The sequence below is a fragment of the Tachypleus tridentatus genome, chromosome 11 (assembly GCF_004210375.1).
Source record: "Tachypleus tridentatus isolate NWPU-2018 chromosome 11, ASM421037v1, whole genome shotgun sequence".
NCBI lineage: Eukaryota > Metazoa > Arthropoda > Merostomata > Xiphosura > Limulidae > Tachypleus > Tachypleus tridentatus.
Genome location: NC_134835.1, coordinates 46,157,972 through 46,171,145, shown reverse-complemented (window position 1 = coordinate 46,171,145; position 13,174 = coordinate 46,157,972). Strand labels below are relative to the sequence as shown.

Here is a 13,174-nt window from a genome sequence, read left to right as displayed (position 1 = left end):
AAAATCCATTATACTTCATCATACAATGAATAACACAAACCAAAATACTGAATGTTCATATAACACCTGAAATCTAACACAAACCAAAATACTGAATGTTCATATAACACCTGAAATCCATTATTTCCTTTTAAAATGTCTGCTGCTGACAAAAATAAAACCTGCAAGATTTTGCTAACGAAGTTTATAAATTTCTAAACTTATTTCAAGATCTTATTAATAAAGGTCTTACACTTCTTTCCTTGTAAGACACTGTTATATAAGCTAGCTTAATATATTTACATGTCAATGTTAAACCATTTGTTTCAACAGCTTGTTGCAAAACTTTCCAAACACTTTCTGCCCACATAATTGATCTTGCTTATAAGATGCAAAACTTATGAACATATAAACAAATAGTGATGTATTTATATAAGATTTTTTTTTTTTTTGGTGTGGTGAAAATCACTCACGTTTTGAAAACCTTTAGTAAGTATAGTAGAGTACTGTTGAGCATAGCAATATATAGCACAATAATTTTGAAACTAAACCATTTACTAGTCCTAAGAATATAAATTTAACACATTTTCCATAACTTTTACTAAGGATGAAATAAAAAGCTCATGAAATATGACCAAGCAGTTTGATGACAACTCAGAATCTAAAGAAATTGAGAACACACTAATAGTAGTTGATATATATATATATATATATATATGTGTGTGTGTAGCGTGTATAAACACATTTACGAAGTTTAGAATTTGAAATTATGACTAGAAAACTTTTTCAACAAAAATACTGAGAAAAGTGTGAAAACTGCTTTATGCCTTGTAATACTGTGGTTTATTTGTGGTTTACATATAAAGGATACATTTGTTCTTCAGAATGTACTACAGAATCAATCTGATAGAATATCCTAAACAGGCTTTAATGTGTGATTTTATCAATATGACAAATCAAACATGATCTGTGTGAACAGTCACACATTTGAAACTCATGTCAATATTGATATTTTATTACAATGTATCTTTTATGTGCAAAAGTAAAATGCACCAAATTAATTTCCAAAAACACTACATTTAATGGATGTGAATGATAATATACAATGAAGAGAATGTTCAAAACAGAAATTCATCATCTTTCAAGATTCTGTAACCCAATAAAGAACCATATGACTATTCATATCATAGTCTTATACAGTAAACAGAATAAAACAAAGTTGTTCAAAAACAAATTCAGTTATGTTACATATCAGGAGTTTTACTAATGCTGTGCTTTAAATAAATAATACAATGAAGGAAAAATCTATGATTCTTAGTTCATTACTTTATATCAATGAGTTTTACAATGTAGTGATTATCTTAAATATTGAAACATGATTGTTAATATGAGTTATTACATTTAAGCACTATACAATATAAAGCCCTTAATATACTAATTTTTCATTATGTTAGAATTTTTGCATATGCTTCAAACAGTACAACGTTTTTCATTGATAAATAGTGTTAGAATTTTAAATTTTTTCAGAATAAGTTGAAGTGTTTGCAATGTGAAAGTTTCAAATAATTTTCAAATCCATTTATAAAATGTAATTTGTGCTAATTTGTTTGTGTTTGGAAAGTTTTTCAATAAACTGAACTGTATAAGATTATGCACACAAATATAATATTGCTCCAACTCTTTTCAATTAAAAACACTGAATGAAATTTAAAAATTAAATAATATAGCAAGAAAATGTTAAATATGAGATACTGGATGTTCTGGAAGTAACATTATCAAACTTACAAAATAAATCTGCATACCTATTTACAAAACTACCTACTATGCAGGTATTAGGAGCAGGCAATAATATAGTATCGAAAATCTAGTTACATCTCACAAGTTAAAAAAAACTTTCAAAAATTAACTGACTCATTCAAACTTCTTTCTCACAATTAGTTGTTTCCAAAAAAGTTTTAGTACAATACTATTTTAGTTATGAAAGTAAAAGGTCCTTTTATATTAAATTTGAAAGATTTAAACACATCAGAACATAAAATGTTATAGGTACTGTTTTTTAATGTTATAAGTTATACAAATCATCTAATTAAATATTCTATCCATAGTACTAAAAACTATGATTTTTCTTTATATAAATATTTCTTCTATTTCTTTAATTTGAGTGGATTTGTTTGTTTTTACTAATATAATGTATTAAAACAGTACACTTAAGGTTTTTTGTAAGGTAAATGGACATAAATAAACAAAATATTGTACATACACCCAATTAATAATATATTGAGACTTAATTTTAAATGCACTGTACATTATACCATAATAATTGAAAGTTACAAGTTAGTTAAATTTGTAACAACAGTTGTTGAAGTAAAAGCAGCTCACTCTTAACTGTCCACCATCAAAAATCAATCCTAGAATGGTACTTATTTGAACATATTAACTTTCAAACTGTAAATGATAGTTGAAAATATATTTTCACCTGATAAAACCACCATCTTCATTTGGGTTTTATTTTCAGATATGAATAACACTGTTACACTTATAAATCCAAATCATGTGTTGAATTTGGGATTGTTTAAGTTCAACAATAAATGTTGTACAAGAGTAGGTGAAAATATTTTTACATCAAGTCCATCACTGAAACATTCAGTAAGTGCAGTCTTTCTAGCTAAAATCAATTTTGAAATGTTAATTTTCATTTCTTATGTTTAATCCACTTCTACGATAGTACTTTAAATATATTTTTTACATATTACAGCAATTCACAACTATATAAATTAACATGTTGAAAGGTACCTAACGTATTAAAAAAAAACATTATGCTAATTAACAGCATCAGACCAAGCAACTGTTCACCACTTGTAAAGACCAAAGTTTATGAAGAAAGAGAACTCAATGAGGTAACAATTGAATGTAAACTGAATTTATCTGCAAAGTGTAGTATTCACGTAAGAACTAAAGTCTGATAAAACACACCTTCATATTATGACCATACAATTAATATTTTTACTTTGAAATCAGTACTTTTGTGTCGTTTATATACAGAAAAAAAATAAACCGATGAAACATTCTAAGAAAAAACAAAAAGTATCAAGACCACCTGGAACTTAGCATGCAACATATCACAGGTCAAAACTTAAAACACTATGTTGAAGTAATGTGTATATTTTTGTGTACACTTTTAAAGTAGTCAAACAGTTTCAAAATGAATGCATTATTACAATTTACTGAATACTTTTACAAGTTTGTTCAAATCGGTTTAACGTAATACTAATTGGTCAAGGAAGCCAACAAGTTGAAAATTAACTACTTTTTCTTGTGATTTTTCACAATTATCTTCATGTTCCAAATTCAAATTCACACAAATGACAAAACCCTAGTCTAATAAAAAGCTTGATAAAAACAGTAAAATCCAGTCCAAAATCTTTCTTATACTACTTTTCATTAAGATCTCACCATAACTACTAAAAGTGTAAAGTTAAATTTACCTGTTATACAATTTGCATATTAACTTGACTACATTGTTCTAAAACCAAACAATAAAATAGCATGAATTACAATGATATATTTTATAGCTTCTGAATAGTTCTATTATCAAAGTGGAAATAAATGTTATTTATTCAACATACATTAACAAAGGTTCAGCCTGCTGGATAGGTGTGTTCATGGACAGTAGCATACATATATATATGTATATGCCATAGAATAGAGTGAGATAAGTCAAAAATCACTCCATCTTTAAGAAATATAATTGTGAACATGCTATCTTTCAAGTTGTGCATTTCACTGATGAGATGAAGGTATGAATTTTTTTTATTTTTTTTTACTATTCTCTGTTTCATTTAGATAAGTTTAAGGCCTATGAGTGACCAAGGTCAGGCACGATTTTTGGACCTTAGTTCCATTACATTACTTCTACCAGGTCGAGCAGGAGCATACAAATTTTCTTCTACATGACTATTTTGGACATTAGGATGGAGCTGATTTCTTTCTCTTCTGTTGTAGTGGCCCCTTCCCTCTCCATAACCCCAGGAAGGTCCAGAAATGGAAGGTGGGGCTGACGGACTTGGCCCTGAATAAGGAGGTGGAGGATCACTGGGAGGAGCTTGCTGAATGGGCTGAGACTGGGGTACTGAATGTCCTTGAACAGCTCTTCCTTGCTGATGAGCTGCTCGATGTCTCTGAGACTGACAAAACAGAGACATAGAGTTAACTAAACAATATGATTCAAATACACATAGCTACTTACTATATTAGAATATATACAAATAAAGCTTTATCAGTATACACATATATGCTAAATTATAGCACTGCTAAATCACCTGAACTGCAAGAAACTGAACTTGTACAAATTATTTTGCATTTGAGACCTGAAGCATTTTAGAGAATATACTTACCACAATAATATCTTACTTCTTTACAGTAATATGTGCACAAAATGTGTTGGGTTTCTTAGCTTTTTTTCTGTAAAATAATCATTTTAAGTCTCAGTACTAGTTATTAAGTCTATTGAAACCTCATCATGTCCTTACAGTCAACATTGCCACATCTGGTCATACACTATCTGACAACTATGTATCTTGAAAATAGTACTGCAGTGTCTTTTGCATTTCAGAAGGTTAAAGCTTTAATGTTATGTCAAAAGCACACCCCTCTTCCCTGCTGGCTTTCAGTAATCCATTTAATTTACAAAAACAATAGTTTCCCAATGACCGTTTCCACAGTTTGATTACACAAACCTATAGACACTCAACCTCTCGACTTGACCAAAATGTCTTCATATGGAATAGCATAAATACTCATTTGATTTTCCAGCTGTCTGAGATCTGTAATAATTGAACAATAATGTCATAGAAGCAACTTGTGTTACTCTTTTCAGATGGGGATTGTTCTTGATTATGTTGGGTACTGCTGCCTGGCTCGTTTGCCTTTTTCTTAGATTCTCAAATATTTCAAGATTCCATACTTTGCTTACCATGGGTACAGCATGACTTGTTACTGGTATGTGTTTCTGGATGGTCCTGGGCTGGTGTCCCAAACTGTTTCATATTCCTTTATTTTTCAATCCCATTAACTACAAGGAATATCCCCTTCATAGAAATTCTAAATCCCCAATCTGAATAACTCTGTATTATTTAAGTGTATGAATACCTCTTGTCAGAAAAACTGGTAACATACTTTTCTCAAAAAAGCAATTAGTTTTACATAGCATCCCAATGATAACAAATGCCAAACAATGTTAACCCTATCACCATAGCATCATTTACTTCATGTCAAATGGTTTTAGTGCCTTACTCCCAAAATGTTATTAAATTACTTTTTGTTTACATTATACAAATTAAATAGTATAAAATCTTAGTAAATAATCCATATTTTAATGACATATAAGTTTTAAGTTCTTAATTCTACAAGTAAGCATTAAAAAATCCTAAATTTCCTGTAGTGTGAAACATGCAACAAATTTTCTATTAGCACATCATCTTTCCCAAAATTAAACATAAATTACTCTCCATAAAATCATTACTGTTCAGAAAAACCATATTTTTATAGTCTTCAATTTTGACTGGTTACAGAACTACTGAACAGAAAATCATACCCCTCTTTCCACATCTACCTCTCACATCCTCTCTTCATAATTCATTAATAGTTCTTTCTTATGTTTAATTGTATATTACCTACAACCAATAGAAATTCAAGGTTTTCATCTATAAAATGAAAACATCCTCTCTTTCATAATTCATTAATAGTTCTTTCTTATGTTTAATTGTATATTACCTACAACCAATAGAAATTCAAGGTTTTCATCTATAAAATGACATAGTGTATAACATTATGTTATGAATGGTTAAAAGTCAATTTTATTTTGATTTAATTACAGAAAATCACTACTGTTAGTTCACACCCATTTTGTTCTTGTAAATATGTTAGGAAGTTAATTTATTTCAATTACAAATTCTAAACAGCAAAATGATGCAACACATCTAATAGCTGAAGGAACTGTTGGTGATGGTTCATTCCTTACACATGCTCTAGTTTTTTTATTTTCTGAAAATGTGAAAATATGAGAAAAGATAATACAAATCCACATTCATGCTTCCTGACTAAGTGCTACAAAAACTTAAGCTATCAAGTCAAGTTAATTATGTAAACATTATAATTTTCCTACAACAAAAATAAAATTAATAGTTACTCTTGTTCAGTGCTGCTCACTGTATGCAAAAAACATTTTTACACATGACAGAAACCTTTTACCTCCCCTCCATTGAAACTGACTTATTTCAATGCATCTATCCTACAAATTATCGTATGTCAACCCTCCACCAGTAAAAGTACAACATACTCTTGTGATGCATGTGGCTCCCTATGTTCTTATATCTTGAACTACTAATATAAGTTTTAGCAGAAGAGGGAAGTACCAGTTTTTCATGAGGAGGAAGGGTGGGTAGTGGTGGTAAATACCTATTAGAAATACATTTTCAATGCAGGAAATTTATGTCTTCCGATATGTTACAGTTATGACAGAAAGTGTTCGTACTGCTGCATCATGAGTAGTTTTTCCCTCATAACTTAAAAAGTATCATGATTAGGATAATGAAAGTATAGTGTATTATAAATATTATACTAACAAACATCTACATAACATTTTGTGTAAATTAAACGAAAAATAAACTGTTTATAAACAAATAACCAAAAATACAAGTAGCAGAAAGTGTTCATACGTTTCAGAATGTGTGAAAAAACTGATATTCCTGTAAACATTTTGTTTAGTTTGGCGAATAAACTACATTATACCATTCCAGAACTAGACACTGGGTTCATAATTATTGGAATTTAGCCAGCAAAAAATTTACTTCCGGCAATTTAGCGCCGTCTCCATCATTATCTGCTTGGTCATCATGGGGAACAGGAAACAACTGTCCAGTGATTTAAAAAACTGAATTATTGTAAAATATAAGTTTTGTGTCTCTCCAATATTGCTACACAACTTAATGTGCCAAAATCTACTGTTAAAGTTTAAGCTTACAGGATCAACTGCTAACCTCCCTCGTTCCGGATGCCCCACCAAAATTCCAGAGAGAACCAAGAGGAAAGTTCTCAGAGAAGTTAGTAGGAACCCTCGTTTAACATGTAATGACATACAGAAACTGGTAAGGGAAACTGGGGTTGAAGTAAGCACCTCTACAGTTACTAACATGTTACTCTCTTCTGGGTTCAAAGCATGCCGTCCTTGTAGAACTCCATATTTAAAGCCTGCTCATTTAGAAGCACGATTGAGGTATGCAAGAAAGCATGTAGATAAACCCTTTACCTATTGGATGAGTATTCTTTGGTCAGACGAGACTAAAAATCGAGCTTTTTGGCCACAATGATGTTCACTATATTCAGAGATGTAAGAATATATGGTACAAATCTGAAAAGGCTGAATAACTGGTGACATGGTCAAACTGTGGCCTGAAGTAGGGCTATTTTTAGCTAAATCATAAAAAGTTGCATGCAACTAAATGTTTTTACAGGAGATCTAATAGACTTTTAATTACAACAATTGCTGATTTATCAACTGATATGTTATAGGAAATTTGAAAACAAAGTTCAGCTTTGTTTCATATTAAGTCTTAGAGCTATGGCTTATTAAATAAACCAATGTTTTTTACAATTTTGAGTTTTTAGGTGATTTTACAGCCTCACTATGAAAATCCTAAAAGAGATAAACTTGGTTTGAGACCATTTTTTAATTCTATGAGATTAATTCAGTCAGTGTAGCAAATTTCAGCCTTCTACTCACCATTACTCTTGCAGCTTTAAGCAGCCAAAGTTGTCCGAAAATGAATTTGCCAAAAATTAACTAAATTTTACAGGGCTGTAAATCGAACACTATTAGAGATATTGATCTAATTTTTGGCAATTTTTCATTATATGGGTAGATGAGCACATGTGAATTTGTTCAAGGCATTCTGAGAGGGTCACCTGGAAAATTTGACATGGAATGACCCACCATCAGGAGAAGCTAGATCACATCATAAATGACCAGTGGAAAACCAGGTAAAATGACAGAGGATATGAAGGTCTAGAAAAAATACTGTAACTGTGGGTGATAAAGAAGGAATAGAGACAGAGGAAAAGCTAACATGTAAAGCAAAAGCCAAAATGAGAAGTAATAAAGAATGGTAAATAAATGTGGTATTGGATAAAATATACCTGAGAAATCATGTAGAAAAATGCCATATTAGACGTAGCAGATTCTGCAAAGGACTAGGGAGAAAACATAACAAAATTAAATGGTTTAAATAGACCATCAAATCTTCATCAGCCTGAACAGGTTCAGCTTGTTCAGGAGAATTAGTGATTTACCAGTATAACAACCAACCTTATGATGGATAACAGCAGAGAAATCCAATGACAGATCTCTCCCATTGGCAGCCTATGAAAATAGTGCTAAAGGTGTGACACCTAAAGTGGGAACAAGAGCCTCAGAATCCATTGGAGAAATATGTTAATCAAACAAAAGTGTTCAATATCAAATCTGTGAGAGAGAGAAAAAAATAATAAGGAAGAAATCCCACTCTAACAGTTAAACTATTAGAATCACAATTCACATGAAGAACAAGAAAAGAAAACAAAAAACGTCTGAGTGTGAGTGCTGGAAAACTCAAAGTGATGTTTTATACAACGGAATAGAGAGAGCTACATGCACCATTAAAGTATATTGCATTCTTATCTGTGGAAGGTTGATGCATAATGATTTGCATGAAAAATGGTTTGAATTCCAAGGGGAAGGGGATAGAAGGCTTGTAACATGAGTACAAACATTAATTGCATGTAGAGGGCAGCAATGAACAGAGATGTACTGTATCGGAATTTGGTCCTCACTTCTATTTCATTGGTTTTCTTAGAAATATTTGCCAAACAACCTTCGAAACTTAAATCTGGTCATCATGACATCTTACTAAATGGCAACAACTGAATTCTGGACTTTAACTTATATCTGGTATAACTGACAATTTCTATTATTATTACACTAACAAATTGAAGGTTAACATTTACAGCATTCAAAAACAAACAACACTGCGACTACATTTCTCAACTTATAATTCTATAAAATGACAATTATCCTATTATAATTTTCTGGCTCTCAGGTTGTTGTTGAAAATACTAATAAGACATATCTATTTTAGTCTGCTAAATCCTAAACACTAAATCCAGTTAGTAAAAATATTTTTACACCTTTCTTCTTAAAGTGTCTGCTGGCCTCCTAAGAGTGTCTGTGATACGAAGGGCAGGAGGTTTTCTGGGATTACTACTTGGTGTATGAACAGCACAACACTTAATAAATAGACCCATAAAGACAGCTAATCCAATCAATATCATCATGACACCCCACCAATAAGTCTGCAATATAGGATAAAGAAATATGTCTGAAAAATGAAATATAAATTACTTAAGAAAACAAAATAAGCTTTGTTGAATCAATAAATTTACCACCAGGTCTACAAACATTTCAACATCATACAGTTGGAAAAATAAAATCAAGTCTAAAGAAAAAAGATCCAATAAACATAAATAGTTTGAACAAAAGCTAAGAATTTCATTCATTTTAGATTAGAGTTATTTAATGACAATGTGTCAACTACACATAAAAATCAAAATACAACTGGTGGGACATCTGCAAAAAACATGAATAATTTTGTAATTTTCTTGTCTATATTTATAAAATTAATAATGTTTAGAGCTGCATCAGCAATTAGAGTAGAACTAATAAATGTGTATTAACTGTTCATCAAGGAATATATAAAACCCAGTGAAATAATATAAATTTGCCCAAGTTATTTTGGATGATTTTCAAATTATATATAAAGAAATTATGAACTTGAAATTTTTTTCCATAATCAAAAGATATTTAATTGCTGTTTATGCATAACTTACTATTCAAAACTTGATACTTATGAAGATGGTACAACCTATTATGAGATATAGGTTAGTATCTAGTGAGAATAAGCTATTCATACTATACTCAGGCTCCTTACTAAAGAGGGCCTGGATCAGACTAAAAGTTTCAGGAAAATAACTGCTGTGTCAGCATATCTAGTATATTTGTAATTTCAAAACTTCATACATTTTGTTCAAAAGTTAGATTTATAAAAAAACTATTTCCTAAACTGCCTAGTGTAGCCAAATTTGTTTAATCATAGAAAATATTCAGTTGTATAATTTTGTTAATTCTTGGTTGTAAAAAAAAAGCAAAAACAAAAATTAATGCAATAACACTAGGTACAAATTTCTTACATTGATGCATTTTAATACATCATAAAAGGTTTTGAATATGACCTTACTGTTTATACATTTTATTAGAGGTAAAATACTTTAATTATCAGTTCCACTATTCGTGTTAAGATCCTATTGTTCTTACAAAAGCAAGAAAATTATTGGAAATTATACTATTTAAGTTTTTCATATGGTTTATTAAGCAAATAACTTTTATAGTTATCAAAAATTGCAGTTTATAATTACCTGAATATAAAGATATTTTTCAAAATACTATCAGCAACAAATTCATGCAAAATAAATAGGTACAACTAAATGTAGTTTCACAAGCAAAGTGTTTTTAAAGTAAAATTTTGTTTTTTAAAAAAAAAATTATCCAAAACGTGAGGTAGTTCACATTTATAAGAAAAATAATTTACCGTAACCCATTGTCTAATATCCATGAGGGTTTTTTGATTAAAAAGGAGATTTTTTAATCGAGCTAGAGGGCCTTCTGCATCCACAGCACGACATTTTTGAAAAACGTCACAGTAGCCTTTGAAGTCGTTACATGGAGATCCTGGTCGCAATTTGATTCCTTTAATATTTTTCATTCTCTCAATTTCATATGTACTCTTACATGTTGCTGGTTGGTCTACAAAGATATTTTTGTACATCAAAAACTTGTACCAAATATTTGAGGTATACACAAATGAACGTAATTTTCACTTTGTAACCAAAAGGTTACATACAACAAATTTTGGATAATGATCTCTTTCTCAAGTACAATTCTAAACCAATAGAATCAGTGTTGATATTCTGTAAACTTGATGTAGTGTAAATTAAACAAAACTAAAGTAACACAAAATTAAATCATACAAAATTTATACATAATTTACAAACACTTAAAAAATCTGAATAACTAAAAACTAACTGCAGTGTGTTAATCCTTTCCATCCTAATATATTTTGTGCTTTTACAAGTGCCAATAACATGGAATTATAAAAAAATTATACTTTCTCTCTCCCTCCAAATCAGATGCAACTTTATAAATAAAATATCATATTTAGAATTTTGTTTTGAAGTATATTTTATCACCATTTATTATTGGTAAAGTAATAAAAAAAAACCTACAAACTCTAATTTCTCTATTCCTCACAGAGATAACTTTTTTTTTTACTTGGAGAGTATAAATATTTTTTAAAACTTGTCAACAAATGTTTTTTCGCATAGAGCTGTACAGTAGGCTATTTGTGTTGTGTCAACTGTAGAGAATCAAACCCTGAAGTAATAAGTCTTGTGACACTCACTGCTGACCCATATGAAACAAAGCTACAAATATATAGTCTTTGGACAAGTTTGTTGCTTATTTCTAACTTAATACTTTGAAAATGATAAATTTCAAAGTTGGTGGTGTCAAAAACAGTAAAATGTAACTGAATTAGTTTGTTTCTTACAACTTCCAAGCTTCCTGCATGAACAAAATATTCAGTACATACCATTTGAAATCTCGGAATATTTTATTTCTCATTATATTTAGCATAGTACTTTCTCTTCTTTGTATGGACTTTTTAGCTTATAGTTATAACATTAGAAGTCTTTCTAGATCACATACATTCAAACAGCTGAACTATGTCATGGTTTCAGTCTTGCTGCACTATATATACATAATAATTTTACACGTCCCCTAAGTTGTTTATTTTATTATAGTAAATACATTGTTTTACATTTTACAATAACTTCTGATTGAAACTTACAGTGCTGAATCTTACAACAGAACATCTAGTGCATTGGATCAAATCAATCCACCTGTTGCATGGTCTGTTTCATCGCATTTCAAAAATAAAACTATAAAATGACATTGCTTTAAACTTAAGATAAGCTTTTGACAGATAGTGTAGCTTCCATAAAATATTATATACATGGTATTTGTGTGAATCTTCATCTTTGGAAATTCTTAAAAGTTTTTACTTTATGAAACTGTAAATTTTGTCTTTGTTTGTATTTGAAAAACACCTACATAATTTCACTGTTTTTACAGCAACTGATGCACAACAAAAATCTTTTTACACATATGAAAATTATGACCAAATAGACTCTATTAACTATTTATCACAAGGTTTAACCCTTTCGCTATGGGCTTAGTATAATATACACAAGTTCATCTACATGTTTGCACATGTTAAGTATTTGCACTATAACTTTTGATACATCATGTATATATTCACAAAATCTACTTTTAACAAAGATTACAACTATTTTGTATACAAAAGAAAAACAGATTTTTCACTGAAATAATTTTACTAAAAATTTGTTTGTGAAAATAGTGTTTTGTTACTAGTCTGAGTGCAAAGTTATTTCATGTTATAATTAAAAAAAAACAAATGTTTCTTCTTCCCAAAAATTTCAAATAATATTATTTGCAATTATTTGTATAATCTCTAAAACATCCTAAATACACTTCAAATGTTTGTTTTCAGTAAGACTATATTTCATGTTATTTTCTATATGCTAACTATGTGGGGTCTGTCACTCAACCAAGGCCCATCATAACCAGGTGGTTAAGGTACTTGACTCGTAACCTGAGGATTACAGGTTTGAATCCGTCACACTAAACACACTCACTCTTTCAGCCATGGTGGCATTATAAAGCAATGGTCAATCCCACTATTCAGTGGTAAAAAGAACAGCCCAATAGTTGGCAGTAGATGGTGATGACTAGCTGCCTTCCCATTAGACATACAATGCTAAATTACGAACAGATAGCCCACATGTAACTATGTGTCAAATTCAAAAGCAAACAAACACTTAACCAACCTCACAACCACCATAAAAAAAATTAGAAAATAAATATAAATTATACTTTCTTCATGCTAGAATGACTACATATCATAACACTAAAATAAAAATGTTTATTCTCAATGCATTAAGTCTCATAACACTTTATATTTATTATTTT

The 13,174-nt window shown here is 29.9% G+C and overlaps 1 protein-coding gene across 1 annotated transcript in view; it reads right to left on the bottom strand.

The window, feature by feature from the left end:
- Positions 1–3,186: 3,186 nt before the first annotated feature.
- Positions 3,187–13,174, bottom strand: part of LOC143232087 (disintegrin and metalloproteinase domain-containing protein 10-like) — a 74,334-nt gene continuing 64,346 nt past the window's right edge. Inside the window, exons 12-14 of the mRNA XM_076467157.1 lie at positions 10,656–10,870; positions 9,199–9,363; positions 3,187–4,163 (exon numbers count right to left, since the gene is read on the bottom strand). Of these exons, the coding sequence (XP_076323272.1) occupies positions 3,852–4,163; positions 9,199–9,363; positions 10,656–10,870 (692 nt within the window). The 3' untranslated portion in view covers positions 3,187–3,851. The remainder of the gene's footprint in view (positions 4,164–9,198; positions 9,364–10,655; positions 10,871–13,174) is intronic.